At 38.1% G+C, this 21,925-nt stretch overlaps 1 protein-coding gene across 2 annotated transcripts in view; it reads left to right on the top strand.

Annotated features, from left to right (window-relative positions):
• OXR1 (oxidation resistance 1) overlaps window positions 1–21,925 on the top strand; it is a 340,255-nt gene that overhangs the window by 160,624 nt on the left and 157,706 nt on the right. For both annotated transcript variants that reach the window (XM_004679659.2, XM_004679660.2), the window contains exon 3: window positions 6,637–6,833. In XM_004679659.2, coding sequence (XP_004679716.2) covers window positions 6,637–6,833 — 197 coding nt within the window. The remainder of the gene's footprint in view (window positions 1–6,636; window positions 6,834–21,925) is intronic.

Raw genomic sequence — 21,925 nt, 5'->3', positions numbered from 1 at the left:
TGAATATGCTTTTGTGTGTGTGTGTGTGTGTGTGTGTGTGCTGATTTTGTGGTTTGTTTTTAGCTCCTGAATTTGAGTCAGATTGTACAGGAGGGGTAACAAAAGCCCATAATTTTGCATATTGAAACATTTTCAGACATTTGCTCTCAAAAGCTTGTTTTGAGTGATTTGAGATTTTTTTGCAGCAGTCATGGTATCCTACTGGAAAATCTGCTTTCTCAGCAGCTTCAGGACTTTAAAAAAAAAAAATCCTTACATTAGCTCTTTTAGGAAGCAAGGAGACAGCTTTGCTAGCAGTAATGAGTTGTACAAACCCCAGATGGTCTTCTTGATGGAAATTACTGGAAAGGACTACAAGAGTTGGCTCTTTGGGGCACAGCCATTTGCTACACATGGAAATAAGTTCACTTGTATTTTTGCATAAACATGTAACAAATGAATGGGGTGAAGATTAAATTTGTATAGATTGGATTTGTATAGCTACTGTTAGTACTGTAGATTTCTGTGGAATTTTACAAAATACTTTCACAAAAATTAACACTTCTTGTCTCACTGCTTTCTTGTGTAGACAGCATGATACAGCTGATATGGGGAATAAAATAGAAATCAGTACTGTCTAGGGCCTTGCCCAAAGTCACACAGCTGCTAAGTGTCAGAGTCAAAATTTGTCTCTGTCTCCTGATTTTAAAATGTACTGATTGGATTCTAACTTTCTAAACACCTTATCATATCACTTCTCTAAACTTCAGTTCACCAGCCAACAAATTGGAAATGAAATATCTAACTCGTAGGTTTGCCATGATCAGTAAATGAAACAATGTAAATATAGATGTGGATCATACCCAATATTATTATAAATATTTATGGCCATCCATAGCTAGATGTATATAACACTTATTACATGCCAATAATCCTGTGTTATATAGATATTAATTTAATCCATGTTAATTTTATTATATAGGTATCATTAGTATCTCCATTTAATATATTATAAAAGTAAAGCAAGAAGTGGTTAAGAAAATTGAGTTTTGCCTAAAATTTTCTGATTAGAAGCATTTATAAATTTGTTGCTATCATCCTTGATTTTGCCCCAAAATCAAAGTATCTCACATATTTTTGTGGCATACAAATATAAATAAAAATGTCGCTTTTACATAGTAGTGTTATATCAACTTAAATTTTTATGACCTAAGAGCTATTTCCATTATACTATAGAAAATTTTCTCAGCTTTTATTATTCCAGGCATCCCAAGAGCTTTTAATTTTCCACATAACTACAGAATTCACGAGTATATCTGTATCTAACTAGTTATATTGTAGGTACAATTGGAATTCCACTTGATGAAAGAGGTCATTCTGGTTAAAACTCAAATGAAAATATGTTGTCTTGTATATTTAAGTCCTATCAGGAATTAGTTTAGACTTGAGGTAGCATTCTTCATACTGTACTAAGACTATATATCAAAATATATCAAAATTATTAAAAGATACAGAGCACGGGGCTTCCCTCGTGGCCTACATGTTAAGTCTCAGCACTGTCACACAACAGCCTGAGTTTGATCCCTGGTCAGAGTGCTAACCCATATGTGGTCAGAGTGCTAACCCATGAGTCTTCTCCTCTCTTATCTACTGCTCCCCTCAGCAATGCATTTCAGTGGAACTGCCTGTTCTGCTCTCACTGTGTCTCTGGTAAATACTCTCACACCCTGCACTTCTGGCCTATACTTCTGATCTTCTACACACACACACACACAAACACACACACACAAAGATAGATAAGAAAGGTAGGCAAAGAAAGATAAACATTTCTAGATTTTTTTTAACTTAATGTAAGATAATGAAAGGGTGGAGATGGAGAGTTGGAAGATGAAAACATTACACTGTGAGAGGAAAAAGGGAAAGAAAGACCAAAAGACTTTGATAAGTAATAAACAGTAGGCATAAAAGCTAAATATAAAGAAGCTTAGAGAAAAAGCTTTCTCCATGGAATTAGAGAATTGACCCAGATTATTGAGAGATGAACTCTGTGGTGAGCACCAGAAAAACAAATGCACTTGCCATGGGTGCAAATCCTGAGTTTGAAATTTATTAACTCATGTAAGTCAAGAGAGTCATGTATTCTACTCAGTGATTCAGAAAATGGGTGGAAGATGTCTTATCTGTTGAATAAAGTGGAAATAAGTTATGAGAATGGTTCTGTCTAAATTGATGTTGAAAGTCCTTAGCTACTTCTTTTGCTCTCTAGTTCTTTCAACTTCACATGTCACCATTGGCCTATAGACACTGCTCCTTGGAGAGCTGTGCGAAAGTACAAGAGTCCTGTTTTTGCAGAGTGGCAGACAGAACACTTTCTTTCAGTTCTTGATCTTGATTTCTCATGTTCCCTGGTCTCCTTTGAATCTAAGTTTGCTTGTAATCACAGATTAAATATATGTATATACATGTGTGTGTGAGTATGCACTCAAGTGAACAATCTAATGAACTTCATTATTTCCCAAAAGATTCTGCTAATCTCTCAGGAGAAATATTAGGTTGTTGAAAGCAGTCATGATATTTTTGCTTGAAAAACATTGAAAAAATACCTCAGGACTTTCCCGAAGCCCAGGATGACATTACTCACTACAGCTTGTCCTCTTGTTACCATCTACTGCTCCCCGAAGACCCACACCCTAGCATGAGTGAGGCTGCGCCATGCAGCGTGGTCCTTGCAGGCTCACCTTGTTTCTAATGTGGTGCAATGGTGATGAATTCTGAGAAGCTGATTTCCTCCGGATCCCTTGGAAGTTTGAAGAACAAAATTATGTCAACCTCTTCATCTTTTTAGAAAGAGATCAACGTCTGCATTGATTGAGAGCAGACTTTGTGCGCATTGGCACCCAGGAAATTTGCTTTATCCTCTTTCTGGGTGTATTTTATCGTCTTTTCATAGATGAAGAAGTTGAATATCAGAGAAATGTTCATCTTAATTACTTCTCTGAAAGGAAGTGTTGGAATACATGTGAAGAAGGGTAGGACAAGTTCTTTTCTGCTCAAAAATGAGGTAACAGGAATAAAAGGCAAATGTTATGAAATAGAAGAGTCTGCCTGGCGGGGCCATGCTGAGAAGGATGGTTCCTTTTGTTCTTGTCCATTTTCTCTACCAAGAAGGTTGGCACTCAGTTGCTTTGGCAATGCAAACGAAGCACATTAAACAAAGATCCTTTGGGTGCCTATTAAGGATTATTTTTGCCTCTATTCGTAATGTTTCATTTGTTATCAATAGGTATTTTATCTCATATACACCTACATATTCCATAATGTTATATTTACATTTGTTTAACACATTAAATTAAGAACATTGTTAAAAATTTACAAAGAAATCCCCTTTCATAAAATTTGGAAATTGAAGGTAGCATTTAGCAGGTTTCCTTGTCAACCACCGCAGTCAATTTTAAAAGCTTTAAGACATAATTCAGTTACCCACACAGTTCTGCTTTCTAAGAACGTGCAAATGGAAATCTTTTCTAAACAAGCCAGCAAATTTACTGGCAAGTTGCAGACTCCAGCAACAAGAGGAAGACACATACATTTCTAGTCTTAATTGGAAAGAGTGTTTGTTGGGGATGGACAAAAAGAAAGAAAAGGAAAAACCCTGAAGGGCTATTTTCTCCTTGTCTTTGACTTTTTGAAGTCCAGAGACTCTGAGAAGGACTTGTGAGCCACAGAGACAATTTGACATGATGAAGCGCTTCACAATTGTAGTATCTAGCACTTTATCTCTGAGAGCACAACCTCTCATTGCTGATACTCTCCAGTAGAAAACAATTCAGTAACTGATCAAATCTAAAATAGGATAACATAAAATAAATAGTTTCTCTTGATAAAGTTATCTGGTATGTGAATTTGAGGAGTTGGCCACATTTACATTTTTAAAATAATCTCTGCTGAGAACTAGCAAGTAGTTGGCTTTCTTTTATTTTTTTTTAAGATTTATTTATTTATGCATACAGAACTGGGGTGTGGGCCAGAGGTACAGGGGCAGTGAGAGGATTCACCAGAGACAGAGTGGGGAGCAGAACAGGCATGTTGACGAAGTACACTGCTGAGGGAGCAGTGGGCGGGTCAGGAGAGGTCTGCCATGCCAAGTGGGTCAGCTTCAGGCTGGGGATGTAACTTAGCTGAAGGAGCTGAAGCTAGCTTCCTAGTGCTGCGTTTTAAACACCTTATGCTACCAGGGAGGGCCCCAGTGGGCTTTCTTTTAAAACACAACAACTTCTTTGATCTCCCCTATTTCGCTGCACCTTTCCTTTAATTTACTTTATTAAAAGTTAAATTTAATTTTTAAATAAAGTTTATAGAGTGAACTACAAAAATGGACACTTCATGAAAATGGACAAATAGTGGTGATTTCTCAAAGTTTAGTGTCATCATTTTAGTATAGTGTAAGTGTGTGTCTAAGTGTGCCTTTCTGGAAAGCCATGTTGGAGAAAAAATGTTGCCTCTGTGATCTGCAGTTTATTTCACAGCTTGTTTTTCTTATTAATCTCAAGGCATTCTTTAATTGCTTCTAGTGAAATCATAACATTAGTTACAAATTGCAGACTAAGGTTAAAAAAAAAGTGTTATTCACAATGGAGTACGACTCAGCTATTTAAGCAAGAAGTTGACATCCTGTCTTTTGTGACCACATGGATGGTGCTAGAGGGTAATATGCTGAACAAAATAAGTCAAGAAGCAACACAAATACCAGATGATTTCCCTTGTATGGAATAATGAGAAACAAAGACATTGGTAAAACCCCTAGAAAGATGACTATAGAATTGAAACTACTGGAGGGGCTCAGGGGCAAAGACAGGCAGGAGCCCAGTGGTCTGTGATGGAGAATTATGAGAGTTTTGGTGATGGGTGGGGTGGGGTAACTTTCATCTGTGGGCTTATGTCCCTGTAATCTTAAATCATATACAATAATGTAAATCAGTATTAGCTCAAAAATACATACAATTTTTAAAAGAATGATATTATTGGGAAGATGAAGGCATTCATAAAAGGTGGATAACTCTGGCCCTCCCTGGTGGTGCAGCAGGGTAAAGCACAGCACTAAGAAGCTAAAGTCACTGCAGCATGAGTTCAGTCCCCTCCCCAGAGGTGACTCACATGGCCTGTGTTTTGGTGGACATATATATTTGTGTTTGGTATTTCCTAAGAATAAAGTAGGTGAATCAAAAATTCATGCTTTGATATTTATCCAAAGTGGTCATATCAATTCACACTCCCTACGCTGGTATTGGTAATTCCAGTTACATTTCATGCACACTTAATATAATATCATAGCAGGTCTTCTACTACCATAACTTTGGTGGATGCGTTATGAATATAATGTGGTTTTAATTTGCATTTCTAATCACTAACACTGTTGAAAACTTTGAAAATTATTTGTTAGCAATTTGCATAAAGTGAGCTGATTTTCATGAATATTAAATAGATAATAAAAGTAGACTTGGCAAAAATCATATAGGTGGTAATTAATGACTAAAATTGAGTAAATGTCACTTTCATTAATGATTTTTGTAGGTAATTGATACATTTTGTTCCTTAAATCAAGCTTTTTCTCTGGTAAATTGAACTTAATAGAATGTTATTGAACATTCTTTATGAATCTCCCCTCTGCGAATGGTGGTAAGTTCCAAGGTCTATGCAGTTGGAAACTCCAGAAGAGGACACATTCCCTGAGCCTGGAAACATGTGCAGGGTCTGACTGGGGGAGAAAATGGGAGCAAAGGTAGTGGAAAATCCTGGAGGTGCACTGATAGATCAAACATTTAGGAAATTGCAGAGGCTCAGGTGTGATCACTTGAGCTGATAAAGACAACTCCCCACTTGTTTTCTATAAGGAATTATGATTTGAAACAGTGACGCTTAACACCAGCCTTTGTAAGCACCAGTAAGCTGACTGGGGGTTCAGGTACATTAGAATATCACTTTGTTTAGTTGAAGTATTTGCTTTACCTGTATCATTTACCAATGGCTTTACACCTACGGAAACCTTCTCATGTGTAAGTAGGGAAATGTTTTCCCTTAGGGAAATGGGTAGCTTTCTGCATTCCATTTGGGGCCTGATGTCAGCTCTCTAAAATGTGGAAGTGAGCAATATTGTTGCAATTGACAATGTCTGAAGAAATAATATGTTCTCTAATTTTGCAGCTGAAAGGCTATTATATGTTAAACAGAAAGCACTGACAACTTCTACTAACCCAAATAATCATTTCATTATCCTTTTCTGGGTTACAGCTATTTATGTCTAACTAGTGTTTTACTATAGCACTAAAACCTTTCAGAACTAAAAACAATAGCAAAATTTTTTATCTTCATCTGCCAGCACATTTTAGTATGCTATTAGAAAAATAAAAGGCCTATCATCCTTCATTTTCTTATATTTCAATAAAACCTTTCAAAATGATTCAGCAGAAGATTGCTTTTTCTCAGCTAATTTTGAAAACACGCAAAGAATTTAAAATATTGTAGAGAAAGTAGATAGCTTCTGAATTTGTCTTTATTTCAGAGCCAAATATAACTCAGTTTTTTAAAAATGTAGAGATAGAGATGGAACAAGAGTCTTGGAAGGGGATCATCACAGTGCTTGATCTTCCTTTCCTACAGGTTGAAGAAAAAGTCCCAGTCGGTGGATATCACGGCTCCAGGGTTCAACCCTTTGGCTGGTGCAGGAAAGCAAATGCCTCAAGCCAGCAAGCCCCCCACACCTAAGACCCCCATTATTGAAGAAGAGCAGAACAATGCAGCAAACACACAAAAGCATCCTTCCCGGAGGAGTGAACTGAAGAGGTTCTACACCATCGGTGAGTCCATGCATTTTGGAGGCAAGGGGGCCGGGGACAGGTGCGGGCTGTCTGAAGAACTGCTGGTCGGCAGGTTGGTGGGTAACTGACACCTTCAACATGTCTATCTTTCCGATGGTTTATTTGCATACTTTCTTAATGTGGCCTGAACATGGAGACAGAAAAATACCAAAGACCTTCATCATCGTTAACTAAGAGAACAGACTTGAGGATTTTCTGGGTACTGGTCTAGGAGGAGTAAACTATATGTGTAGCAGGCTTTCCAGTTTCTGAGCGTATGTGTGGTGTGCTCACATATAGCACGTGGTGTCTTCGTGTTCATGGTTCTCCAGTCGGTGCCATTTTGATTGTGTTTGTTCTTTTCCTTTTCTCTCTAGTTTCTCATGTCTTTGACCCTGTTCTATCTGTTTGTTACAACAGTGGTCATGCGAGCCTCTAGCTAACAAAGTCACTAGGAAAATAACAAGTTATTACTTTCTGCGGGGAGGGTACAGTTCCACACTGCAGGTGCTTTGGACCCCCCATCACTTCGGAGAGACTGGATCACACTCAGAACCCAGTGGGTAGAGTAGTCAGTAGAGAGGTACTTGTCCCTTTTTTCCAGGTTGAATAATGCACTGTGATTTTAAACCTGAATGTCTAATTGCAGCTTTGTAGGTAATCTATGTAAATGAGTTGAATTACCAATTTTTGTGTACTGATGTTTGTTCATCAAGTGTAGCTTTGACCCTGCTTTTCAACTAGTAGTAACATTTTTTTTTTTTTTTGGTAGCTCAGGTCTAGTTGAGACAAAACATATTAAACATTTTCTATTTTCTCTTTGGTACAGAATGTATGTAGGGAGATCTATCCAGAAAGGATGGAGGCTTTGAGTTCATTTTGAGTATTTCATTTTGGAGAGATTTGATTATATCCAAGAGTCTTAACAGTAGAGATTATGGGTTCAGTGGTTTACCCAAGTTGCAATAAAGAGATCATGTTTTCTTTGGCATTTTTCGTACTATATGGGGTGTTTGAAATGTTTTTCTTGAATATTTTATTATTCTACATCTTTGGGTTAATTACTTCCTTCAAGTTTGAAGAGATACTTCCAGATAAGCTTTGTTGTGGTTTAGGATTTGACTACTGATACCATGTTTCCCTTTCATCATTCTGTCCTCTTCCTGTATATACTCTCTGATTTCCTGATTAAGAGGTTCTAGTCTAATTTTCAACCATAATGGAGGGTGGCTATAACTAAGTGACAGGAATTGATGTAAGACAGTATAAACAGGTGAATATTTCCATTCTCTTAAATTTATGACAGAAGAAATCTTCAGATAATCTAATTTGGGGAAACCATGCTAGCTAACCCAACTACCAGTCAGCATGTCCTACCAGAGTTATCTTTGACTCTTAATTTATAGTTCACACAGCTCGAAAAAATCATGGGGCCCTCTTGTGGCTGAATTGAGTACTACATTTAAATTTTGTAATGAAGTGCAGTATTTTATTTTTAAGCAATTAATTAAAGAATTTTCAAATACTAGAAAAAGAATTTTAGAATTTTTTAAATCCATTTTATTGCATAGATAGATGCAATACATTTGTAGAGATGTGATCCTGTTCCCCTAAAACAGATAGTTTTAAATCAAGGTTAACTCAATACAAATACTTTTGAAAAAAATGCTTTTTAGTGACTAAAGAGCACCTATAGTAGAAATGTATTTTAATCCCATATTTTTTGGCTTTTACAAACTTATGAGTAGGATTTACTTTCTATTGAGAGAACTCCAGGAAAGAGAAATTATAACCTCCTTATACAAATAATATATTCAAGTTCTTAATTATGCCTAATAAAGTCAAAATAGTAAATCTAATATAGTAGCAAAAAATTTAAAAAGCACACATGAACTCATTACTTTTTATTTTTAGCCTGTCCTACAAGATGTATAATAAAATTTCATTGGTTTGGAATAAGTAGCAGGGAAGCTGTTTTTTTATGTAAAATAAGTGAATCTTCAGGTACATTTTTAAAAAGTAATCACTACATCAAGATGGTGGCAAGGGGCCCTCCCTGGTGGCACAGCAGGTTGGACCGCTGCACTTCAAAGTTAAGCCAAGCCAAGACAAACCATGGCCACTTCAGTGCGAGTTTGATCCCCACCCCAGAGGTGACCCACAAGTCGAGGCAGACCTCTCCTGACCCACCCGCTGCTCCCCTCAGCAGTGTTCATTCTTGATCTGCCTGTTCTGCTCCCACTCTGTCTCTGGTGAATCCTCTCACCACCCTTGTACCTCTGGCCTGTACCCCAGTTCTGTATGCATAAATAAATAAAATCTTTAAATATATTTTTTAATTATAACTACTTTTTTTTTACTGTACTTTCACAGTGTTATATACATGACTCCTATATCCTTCAAAATCATAGTCCCCACTTAAATGGTGAGACTAAAGAAGAGATTCAGATTTTTGTCACTGTTAATGTTCTATGTTTAATTCAGAAAATGACATGTTGGACTTCTGAAATAATTATAAACCAGACATAGAAGCAGTGAAGAAAACTGAACACAGAGGACCCCCAAATACCCCCCACTTGTTCTTTAAGGTCGACCGATCAACAAACCTATGCTATATTTATTTCTTGATTCAAAATTAGGGACTGGAGCTCATAAATATGTATCCAACTTCTATAACTATTACTGAAAGGTGCTGATCTTTTTCCTTTCTGAGGATTTTTCCCAAGACAATTAGAAAGGAGGACAGTTCTTGAATGGTCGTCCCATAATCAGAGTCATTCAGGGAAGCACCAAATGCTGCTGAGTCCCTAATCAGTCTCTGCTGAGTGAAGGCCTCCTAGGAGATGCTGTTCAGAATTGAAAGAAAAGTCCAAAAGAAAGCTGCCATCATATGGGCTAGGAAGGGGACTGCCTGGTTAAAATGGGAGCACTGGTGAGTGGAATGTCAGACAGAGTTCCTAAGTATCACTGGGGTAGAGAAGGGTGTGAGTGTGGAACAGCAGAGGGCAGCGAGCTCACTTAGAGAGTTACGGAATTCAGAAGATGGAGCAATCACCTGAAACTGTTTCTGAATCCAGTCACCCTTCACCACCCCTTTCCTCCTTGCTTATAAGCCCCCCTCATATCGAGGTATCTACCTACCCACCTATATTTTCTTATGGGGGGTGTTTGTCTTCATACTTGATCTCAATTTCTAGTAGAAGGGAGTGATGATGCCCTTATTTATTAATTCCAGCACTAAGTCGAGTGTGGGGCACATAATAGGTGCTAAATAAACAGTGGGGGAGGTGGGAGGAGAAGGCCAAAGAACTGTTGGTGGAGGGTTAGACAGTGGATCTTATCCTTCTCATTGAAGGAGAAGAGGAGGAAATCAGCTAAGAATTCCACGTAGGAAGTGTGCTGTGAACACATTAGAGAAAGCTTGGGGCACCTGCTTTGGAGAAGATTAAGGAAATTCAGCCTTTGTAAGTGCTGCTCCAGTGCTCTCTGCCAGATTGCCAGATCCTGGGGGGAGTTAGAAGACAATGGAACTTAGCCTGAGTCAAGTTCAGAAGAGCTTCCCCACCTCTCTAATAAGGGGACGCCTTGGCAAGCAGATGTCTGAAAATACCTTGGCAGCTTTCCTTCAGTTGAGATCTAAGTCTTAGCCTTGTCACATGCACTGACTGCTCACCATTTAATCTCCAGTTTGTCCTCAGTGTCTCCCTCTTCCTCCCTCCTTGTTAATCTCATGCAGCACCTTCTCTTTGTAAGACACCATCTGTGATGAATCAGTCAATGCTCCCGCACAAGCAGCTCCAGGCCCATTCAGATGAATGAGTGCTGTGTTTATACAGAGAATATTTATAACTCAGACCTTTCCACCTATGGGAATGTTACTCATTTGTGAATGCATTCATTTATTAATTCAATAATTGCTACTTGAATACTGACATACCTGCTCTGACCTTGGTCAGAGTATTACTGATAAAATAAAGTACTCAAGGCTAATCTGAGCCCTTGGGTGTTTTTATCCTCATAGTGAAGACAGTTTATAACCAATTGAATTTTAACACATTTTCAGGAAATGATTAAGTTTTTCAAGAACAATAAAGCAGGTTAAGGAGAAAGGTGATAGAAAATTCACTCTATGAAATGTATTTAAGTTTTATGCCATTGATATAAATACTCTAGCAAATGGATGATACTGTTTTAGGGTTACCCAATTCTGAAACATCAGTTAGGCTGATTTCTATTGTAAAATCAGATATACCAATGATAGATTTCCCTAAGACTTACTTTTGATTTCTTTGATGTAGAATAATTTTGTGAAAAGACTAATGATACTGATCTTTGCACCAAGAAGAAGAAAATGGCTAAGGAAATATTGAATGGTCTTCAAACACCACAGCATTGGGGAGGTGCCCAGATGTTCTTCATTTTTAGCACATAAAGAATAAAGGATGTAGATGAAGCTTTAGCATGGAAGAATGATTAAATATCAGGGAGAATGTAACAAATTTTAGTATATGTTACAAGGAAGCTTTTTTTTTTTTTTTTAATATAGCTAATCCTCTTTGAGGGACTTTGGGGTCAGCCTGTCTAGATGGGAAGGTGATCATTCCAGCTCTCAGGACACTAAATGATGGTGATCAGTTGCATAAAGATGAGGTAAAGCCACTGAGTGCTTGTGAAGTTCCTCCATTTGCTCATATAAATAAGTTAAATATCCCATTTCCCTCCTCCCCCCACCTCTAATTTTGTGACTGTAAAGAAGGTGCTTAGACCTTCCCTGGTGGCACATGGTTTAGGATGCAGCACTGCAAACAGGGCGCAGCCTCTTCAGTGTGAGTTTGATCCCTGGCCCCAGAGGTGACCCACATGGCACAGCAGACCTCTCCTGTCTCGCCCACTGCTCCCCTCAGCAGTAGCCTATTCTGGTCCCCACTCTGTCTCTGGTGAATCCTCTCACCAACCCTGCACCTCTGGCCTGTACCCCAGCTCTGTATGCGTAAATAAATAAATCTTAAAAAAAAAAAAAAGGTGCTTAGAATTTCAAGGCCCATTGTCTTCACTGGCACAAATAAATCACTAGTACTCACTGAAGACTGTCAGGGACATGATCTGTGTACAGTGTTTCTACTAGTGCACCGACCCTGGAAGTCCTCAGTGAATGTAAGTGAGTGTGCTGCAATCGTACGTTACTGATACAACATGGAGGACATGTGATGGTCCCTGCCTTTTTTGTGCTTCTGTGATGGACATTTCCTGTTTTTTTGTTTTTGTTTTTTTTTTAAGATTTATTTATTTATGCATACAGAACTGGAGTGCAGGCCAGAGGTACAAGGGGTAGTGAGAGGACTCACCAGAGTGTGTTTCAGAATAGGCAAGTCAATGAAGTACACTGCTGAGGAGAGCAGCAGGCAGGTGGGACAGGAGAAGGCTGCTGTGCCATAATGGTCACCTCCTTGGCCGGGGATGGAAACTCGTGCTAAATCGACTGTGGCTCACTTCATAGTGCTGTGAATTAACCTGTTGTGCCACCAGGGAGGGCCCGCGTCTTCTATCTTTATCCTTGTAGATCAAACCAGCTGAAAGTCCTTAATGTCTCTTCATTCCCTACCAGGTTCGTTACTCGTTAGACCCTTCATGTTCTGCCCTCACCTACTCTCCAGTGTCATCTCAGACCCCATCCCTCCTGCCAGCCAGGCCAAATGCCTGTGATCTCCTAAAGGTGCCCTACATGACTTTACATGTGCTTTACGGAAGCTTTTCCTTCTGCCTGAAACAGTGTAAGAATTTAACCCAAATGTCCCCCCTTCCAGGTCAAACCTTCTCCACATCTGATCAATAGGAATCGATTTCACAGTGTTTTAACATACACACATCAGTGTTTGTTACAAATACTCATTGAAATCAATGTATGCTTGTGACTTTCTGAAAGGGCAAATTGGGTTAGTTTAAGCCATCAGGCAGCATGCTGTGGGAGTAAGTCTCTGAACGTCTGGGGACTTCTTCACAGTCACCCTGTAAGTGTCTGTGAAGTTAAAGACTCTAAGTAGACTGATGACTCACGGTAAAGATTTTATCCTCTATATGTTTCCAGGTCAAGTTTCTCTCAAAAACTTGTAATGAAATTAGAAAACTGACAGGGATCTTGGTGAGTGATTTGTCCATACCATTGAGGGTGAAACAGGTCCATTGAAAAGATACAAGTTTTTTCATGACATTACATTGATTGAGTTAAAGTGACTGCCCTTTCCTTCTTTTCTTTCTTCTTCCCTATCCTCTTTCTTTGTCTCCTTTTTCCCTTCTGTTCTTTTCTTTCATTAGCACTAGCTTGTATTCAAATGAACTGTCTTTTCTTAACTGATGACATAGAGTATATCTAGATTTGATTGCTAGACTTTTTCAAGTAAGATGTGTTCATTTTAAACTTTTTTTTTGTCAAAATTAAGCTAGAAAATGTCCCAAAAATATTCTTTAAAAATTTTGCTAGTAAAATTTGAAGTCCAGTGATCTCTTGCCCTATCTGCAGAGTAGAATACCTTTAATGTTCCAAATTTGACAAATCACAGTTAAGTTCATATTTGTAGCTTACCAACCCCAAGCTGATAACATATTGAAAAGAAAGCCTACAGAATTAGGAGTTCCCTGGGAATTCTTCTGAGTAGTTGGCAAAATTAAAACAGTAATAACTAACTTGGAAGCTCTAAAAACAGAAAAGCAAGGCATACATTTATCTGCTTTTTAATTGCAGTTCGCCAGGCATTTAAAATTATCACATAACTTGTATGTCACTCATTTTTAAGTCAGACTTGTTAATTATAAGAATAAAAACGCTCATCTATAAAGTGAAAATACTGTAAAAAGAGAAAAAGAAAATCTCAAATCTTGCTGGAGGCGACATATTCTACAGCATGAAACTAGGTCATCACTGAACTGGAACCTTCTCTCCAAACTAGAAGATTCTTTATGTAAAAGCAGGAAGCTGCTCTGATTTAATCAAACAAAACAATCCTGGCTTGCAAGTCACTGCCTATAAGCACAGAAAGTAAAATGGATAACTGCTCTGAGGATTCAAATGAAATTATATTCTTGAGAAAAATGACTTTGTTTTGAAGTTTGTTTTGACAATTTTATAACTTCTTATGTTTTCTGGGTCACAGGAATGTTCAGGGAAAATTATTCCATCACTGGGCTTTCTTGTTACACATAGAATTCCCTAAATGAACCTGCACTTTTCACAAATTGAAGCCTGCACATACAGAGTGCCCATTCGTTTTTATTTTTTATGCATATGGTATAAGAATGTGTAAGAGAGTGAATTTCAAAATATTGAGCATGAAATGTCGATTTTTTTATTTTAGTGTTTGTAAATGAGCAGATCTTGGAAAGTAATATAGGAGAGTTTGTGACTGTGTGTGTCTCTGTGTTGGAGGGGTATTTGCAATGGTTTGTGGTTCACTTAAAAAAAAAAAAACCTATTCCATACAAAACCCACTTTAAAACATAAAAGTGTAGGAAGACCCACAGCTAGAAAACCATTTTCAGCTCTCAAGTAGATATGAAAGCTTTATTATTTCTTTGGAGAGAAGTTAGATATTTTTATGAAACATTGATAAAATATTAGCTAAACTTTACTAAGCAGCAGTGAGCATACTTAGAGGGTAGGGAAAAAATGTCGTTCTGATTTTCCTGTATGTTGGGAGTGCTTATAATGTGCTAGCTAAGCTTCCCAACTCTAATTTTATTTAGTTAACACCATATTTGGTGCATTTCCCTATTCTTTTTTTTGCCCTAACTCTGCGCTTGTTCTCTGTCAGATGTAACTAACACAGGATGAAGAAACAACTCAATCATGGCTGTAATAAATGGTTAAGGAATGTCAGTAACCCTGAAGTTTCCCTTAGCAATTGATGTTCTTTTGGCATTTGAGTTGTAGTGCAATAGTCTTGTAACTTATTCAAAATAAATTATATCTGTCCATTTATTTAATGATTTCTAAACAGCCTAATTAAATCCAGACTGGTTACAATTGTGGAATAATTAGATTGGACATTATTTGGTGGTTGAGAAATCATCATGATCCTGTTTGTAATTTACCAAATCCCTATTAAAATAAGTCCCTCAGCACAGTCAGTCATGAAAACTTGCCGTTTCTACCTACCAACACTCTTAGGAATACTGAGGAAACATTCCCTCCAACTGAGCTGTAGCTAGGGGAAGAAAATGGCAGGGTATTAATTTTTTTTAAAAAAGTACATCCTTTATTTTGATCAATTAATACTAGAATTAATAGCAATTTGAACAATGAAATGTCTAGATTTCCCCATTTCCGTATTTAAAGAATATGAATTTAAAGAACTTCTAGAATCTTGTAAGTGTTCAGATATAAATCTCTTGGTATCTTCTGGTATTTAATTTTTATTCCATTTCATAGCTATAGATATTTCTTCCCATGTAAAAAATTGCAGGGTTTCTGCTCTACAATGAAATGATGGCCATATTCTCAGCTCTAGCCAAAATAATATTGCTCAGAAGAACAATAAAATAGCTAGACCCAGAAGGAGGGAGGATTCTATTTTTTTTCCAGAGGTTTTGAAGTTACTTTGACAATTGTTAATTACTTTGAATGACCCAACTAGAGATTATAAATGTTTCAGTGAGCATTTGTAATAGGTTCATTATAAATCATGTACACTTCTACAAGCAAGAAAGCTTTTAGTGAACTATTTTAAAGCTTCACTGATTCAAACTTTGCATCATCTGGACAAACTGACAAAAGCTTTTGTCTCAGTAAAATCTGTGAATAAAAAGCTATGTGGTTTTTTAATGGAAACATGATATTAAGTTACTCTTCAAATATTAATTCAAGTTAGTCAAGATTAAGCGGAAGCAGCAGAATAATATTTAGTCCTAACAAGGAAACATGGTATCTCTACAAATTTGAGGCTATGAAGTTTGACTTTTAGCTTTAAATAATTCTCCCAAATTACAGATGTTTTCTGAATGAGAAATATTCTTGTGAATCAATAAAGAGTGAGTGGAATGAGTTGAGGGTATAATCAAAGATAAACAGTTACTTTAAAAAGAATGAGAGGTAGATAAGCAGTAATTGTGCCTTTCCAGGGTATCATATTCCTTTTCATTTTCATCCCTTGATAAGCATATTTAGGTTCAAAGGGAAATTTTAAGAATGTTTGACTGACTGACATTGGCTACTGCCAGTAGTTAGAGGTGAGACTTTAGAAAGATGAGAGGCCAAATAGCAGGAGTCTTGTGTGCTTTACAATGGAATTTGGACTTAATCTTGACAGTGGGAACATTTGAAGGGCTTTGCTTAAGGTAGAGCCTAAAAAGTTTGCTTTAAAGAGAGATTCAAGGATCGTATTAAGGATGGCTTAAATATATATTTATGCTTAGAAAATGAAGACTCTTCATACACTGCAGGGACTCAAAAAGAGTGTTTTGTACTGTTTAAGACCTTGAGATCTATAATTATTTAGGATCTGTATCCTAATTGGGCCATTTTGAGTAACTCTGTGGACTTAAACAAGTCACGTGCCCTCTCTGGATTTCTGAATTTCGTTTGGGAAGTGAAAATATTATCCTGTACCACTTCAGTTTGTAAATATGAGATCATGTGTACATATTACTTAATAGGTCCTGGCACAGAATAAGCACAGTAAAAGTTAAATAAAAAGCAAAATATCAAAATAATAGTAATAAAGAGTGCTAAGAGCCTAAGCTAGAGCAGAAACAGTATGATGAGAGAGAATTACAGAGCAATGACAGGGTTAGGTCTAGGGAATCAGTGACCAACAAGAAGTCACAATTTTCTAGCCATGTGAAAATTTTCTGGATGGTGCCATGAACTCGAATTTTAAGAAGTTGAAATAAAAGGTATTATTTGCCACAGAAGAAATATATCTTCTTTTGTAAACAAAATTACAGTCTCTTTGGGCCAGAAAAGGGATAAAGGTACATAGCAATAAATGATTCTTAAAGCCAGAGGCCGTTCAAGCTCTATCCCAGAAGTAGTCAGGCAGCCAAGAGCTCTAGGATGGTAACTGGGGTGAAGAGGACGCTATGAACTGTCACGGGTGAGAGGAGCCCGAAAGGAGGGATGGCACCCTAGATGTGTCCAGAACAAAGAAAGGAGAAGGCAAGAGGGAGAGAGAGAGGGGGAGGAAAAGAAAAAAAGAGGAAAGGGGAGAAGAAGAAAACCCATAAGTCCCCTCTCAGGAGGAGAATGAATCAAAAATTTAAGTACTCAAGGTGAGCTAAAATTGAAAAAGTCAGCCAAATCAACAGTTGAGTAAGGAAATCATTTTTGAGAAAATACTGACAATGTTTTGTTTGAAGTATCTAGAGTAACTACTGGGCTTGTGAGCTGAGTATCTGGGTGAATGGGGTAGCCATTTACAAAAATGGGGAAAGCTCCAGGGGTAGCTTGTTTTTATTTTTTATTTTTTGTAGAATAACTGGGATACAGGCCAGAGATATGGGGGTTGAGAAGAGTCACCAGAGACAGAGTGGGGAGCAGAACAGGCAGATCTATTGAAAGACACTGCTGAGGGGAACAGTGGGGAGAAAGGAGAGGTCTGCTGTGCTATGTGGGTCACCTTCCTGAGTGGGATTGAACTCAGGCCATAGTGGTCATAGCGCCGAGATTTAACCCCTTGGCCACCAGGGAGGCCCTCCATGGGTAGCTTTTGAAACAGGATGTTGAGTTGAAACAGGATGTTGAGTTCAGTCGCTGTCAGCTGATCTTGAAATACCCATGGAAACAGACAGCTGGAATGGCACTTCTTGTGCTTAGGGAATAGTTTTAGAATGAAAACATTAATTCAAATAAAACCAAACATATAAAGGAGATTCTGGGGAAGAGTGAATAAAAGTGACAGGGGAAAATGCTGCTGGAAATGTAACGGGCAGGATGATACCTGTAGACTGCCCAGGAAAATGAGAAAAGATGATAAGTGACAGGGGAGATAGTTTCTGTCGCTTCCTCCAACTCATTGCCCACTTAGCATCCAGTTGTTTAGGGAAGAGATGAAACTGTTCCATCTATATGACCCAAAGTCCAAAAGATGGTACCACGATGGCCCTGACAGCCTAGAATCAGACTGTAACAGAGGGGTCCCCAGGAAAAGGAAAGGTTCCAGGTTCCCTGCCCCTCCCAGGGGAGGAGGGAGCTGAGCAGGGAAGAGAAGAATCTGGAGAGGAGACTGAGGAGGATGGAGGCAAGATGAAGAGCCAGAAGGAGACCTGAGGGAGGTGCATGGAGCAGAGACATGTGAAGGAAGTGGCTCTTGCTTCTTGGTCCTGGACTGGTTGAAACAGACGTGGGTGAGAGACCCGTGGCGAGATTCACTATGACAGCGTTTATCTTGATTTTGCTCTTTTCCTCCCAGACTTTTCTGGCCATTTTTGACCATTTTCTATGGATCCCCACCAGAAGGTGCTTTAGACTTGTGGTGGCTTTTGGGCCAATCCCTTTTGGGAGGACTTTTACCCACAAGGGGTTGAGTAACTTTGGGGGTTTGATTTAAAAACTATATTCTTTGTCTTTTCTGTATTGAACACTATTTGTATTAAAGTTCCTGTCCCTTAATGGTCTTATATGTTTTGTCTTGATGTGGCAAATGGCAGAACCTATTTAGAGCAAGCAGGTTTGGGATGCCCCTCTCCCTGCACTGTAACAGGACAATAAAGGAGATGGAAAAAACTGTCTTGAAAGTGGGATGGTATAGAGTGGGATGGATATTCTTGCTCAAAAGAGAGGGGCAGCCCCAATTTCTCCTTGGTTCCCCTTCTTTGCTTGTTGTACAGTCTATCAAGAAACATGATCTGGGATTTTGATTTTTAAAGCCTAGCGTTTTGTGATCTGGTGCACAGGAAAGTCAATGCATCGGAAAATCTCCTTTTTTCGATTGAATCAGTATTCCTGAGCTGGTTCTCTTGGTGTAAATCACACTTATGATTCATTCTGTTTAAGCACCCTATTTATTGCAGAGTCATACCACATCACACAGTCTGAGAACTTTCTTCCTCTTACATTATTCTGGGACTTGCAGAAAAAGGGATGAGTAGCAGACAGCAAGTGATTCCATCCCCTGAGCTGGGGAAAGGCTTGGCTTTACTTTCCATCAACAGGATTCAATGCGAAAGCTTTTAAAGCCTTAGAACCATTTTAAAGAATCCTTTCCTAAATGTGTATGTGCGTTGGAGAAACAGGCTGACTCAGCAGGTCTGGGGTGGGACACTTAATTGCTTTTGCAACAGGATTCCAGGTGAGGCTGAAGCTGCTGGGCCATGAATATAGCAAGATTAGCGTTGAGACCCCAAGGGCTTTGTTTACACAATATAGAAAATGTTTTTTGCTATTTGGACCCAAATCCAAATGTCATCCTGGATCAAAAATTTATGCAGACTTGTGTTTCTCTTTTTGAAATCTAAAACCTAATGAGATAAGAAACTTTCAGACTAAGAATAAAAATGTGGATATTGTCACACACCCAGCTTTTTTACACTGTTTCATACCTCAATTGCCATGATAGATTAAATTGTTCTGTTAAGAGTGGAACTTTGGGGCCCTCCCTGGTGGCGCAGTGGGTTAAAGCACAGCACTAAGAAGCTGAAGCCACTTCCACATGAGTTCGATCCCCGCCTGCTCCGGAGAGGAGACCACATGGCGCGGCAGACCTCTCCTGACCCGCCCGCTGCTCCCCTCAGCAGTGTACTTTCTCGATCTGCCTGTTCTGCTTTCACACCCTGTCTCTGGTGAATTCACTCACCCTCCGCATCTCTGGCCTGTACCCCAGTCCTATACGAATAAATAAATTAAAAAAAAAAAAACCCAGTCCTATACGAATAAATAAATTAAAAAAAAAAAAAGAGTGGAACTTTGAAACATATTACATATTATATTTCTGACTTGGGTCAAGGGCACTAGCTCTGACATTATGGTATATTCTACTGCACAGCAGTAGAAATGATACAGGCATAATCAGACTTATGATGAACTATAGTGACAACAGCCCTATTTCCCCTTCTGTCAGTTCCCTGCCATATCACACTGAAAGGAGACACCAGCCCTTCCTCCCGGGGCTTGTGATGTAGGGAGCCTCAAAGGGAAGGAAACAGGCTACATTTGTAAAGAAGCCCTTCAGCTGCTCCATTCCCCTCTGGCAAGAGGGAGCGAAACTTTTGTCCCTAATGCCAAAGAGTCTCAGAAGGGCTCTTCGGAGTTCATAATCCTGTGGAAGCTATTAGCAAACCAGCTCATGGTCTTAGCCTCCTTTGAAATGTGAATATATAGCTTCGGGAGATGAATTTCTGCATCTCTAATTGTCCAGTACTCCTTCGTTGGAAGTGTCAGTTTTCTTTGCCAACGCAGGACCTACAACTTGGTTCCCTCTTGCTTCCCTTCTTACCCATAACTCCTGGACTTTTCCTTTTAACTGTCAACTGATGTATGTTTTAATGTGAAATTGAACAGAGATGCCAAGTCTGGAAAAGCAGCTTACTCACATTTGTTCTGTTGTTCTTTTTTTCCCCAGGTAAACTAGACCTCCATGGTCAGTCTGGGAATTCTAAATTTGCTAATTTTTTTATATCCCAAAGGTCCAAAAGATTGTGATTGTTTTACTTATATGTTTGTTAACACAAATCATGAAAATTTGATTTTTAAAAATATTTCTTGTGGAAACTGATGGAAGGACAATCGATTGAATTGGCAGAAATAGGGAGAATATAAAGAGACACATAGGCTGACAGTCCCTCAGCTGATATTAGGTTCAGACACAAAATTTTCAAAAGTTGAAAGAGGCAGCTTGAAAACAGATGAATTTTGTAAATATTTCCACATATACTCCTGACCAAAAAAGTGTGTCCTCTGACCTGAGGTTAACTCCTAACTCTCATTAACTAGGGAATTTTCTATCCTCATAACCACAGAAAGCCTTTTGAACCTCCATTTCTTAGATTTTAATATATATTTTTTAATCTGGGATAACTTACTACTGTCTATTCAAGTGAAATTATTTTGGGCAGCTCAAAATAACATTTATTTCTAAAACTATGCTCAGTTATTCCTACCATCTCTTTTCTGATGTTTGTTGTATTCTTTCATTAAATTTTATTGTTTCAAAAATAGGCCAGGCTTCTTTACCAAAATGTACAAATTCCAGGCTGGGCCATTTCCTGTTTATAATTTCAGCCATTCATCATGTGTTGTCTTTTCTGCAGTCTCATAATTTTTTTTTAATTTAGTACAATTGTATTGCTGCAATAAAGTGAGCAACCTTTATTATAATTAAATTGCTTTATAGAAAGGATTCCTTGCTCAGTGACTCTGTCCTTTGTTTGGGTTTCATGATTCCAGATAATGCTGTACAAGCTCAACAGTTGCAACTTGTGTAAAAGTAGGTGTTTCGAGTCCAGTGAAGCAAAGTTAAAATGGAGTTTGTGAAATGCATTTGGAGGGCGGTCCTCCACAGTGGGGAAGAGAAAAGTATCAGTTGTTTTGAGCATATTTATGTGCTGGATGCTATACATTATTTCATTTAGTCAGCATAAAAGATCTTATGGCAAGATTTTTAAGTCCTTCTATTACCTGTGTCCTTCAGCAATATCCCCTGGTTTCATCAAAGTTACCCAGTTTGTAAAAGTAGAACAATATTTGTGGCTGCAGAACTTAGCTTCCTTCCATTAAATTTCACTTTCTCCAAAGTAGGTGTCTTACTTATGTGGTAATTTATTTACCAGATGAGATAACTGTATAAGTTCAGCTTGTATAAATGTTAAAGTGCTGTTATAACTGTGACTTATTGTTGCTATAATTGATAAATCTGAGGAAGTAATATAAAATTCCTAACCAACAATAATAAATAATTGATTTGCACATTATGCATCTAGTCTTGATTATGCAATTTCAGTCCTCTTGTGTGCATTTGAAACAGCATTTTCTAATTAATGTATTGTTCCCACTGAATCTCTGAACATACCCTTTTTATATTTTTGAATGAAAGCAGAATCCTGGCAATGTTTGAATGTTTGAAGTCATTGTAAATTTGACTTGGGGCGTGTGTGTGTGTGTGTGTGTG

The sequence above is a fragment of the Condylura cristata genome, unplaced genomic scaffold (genome assembly GCF_000260355.1).
Source record: "Condylura cristata isolate star-nosed mole 26May11 unplaced genomic scaffold, ConCri1.0 scaffold00009, whole genome shotgun sequence".
Classification (NCBI taxonomy): domain Eukaryota; kingdom Metazoa; phylum Chordata; class Mammalia; order Eulipotyphla; family Talpidae; genus Condylura; species Condylura cristata.
This window is presented reverse-complemented; position numbering and strand designations above follow the sequence as displayed.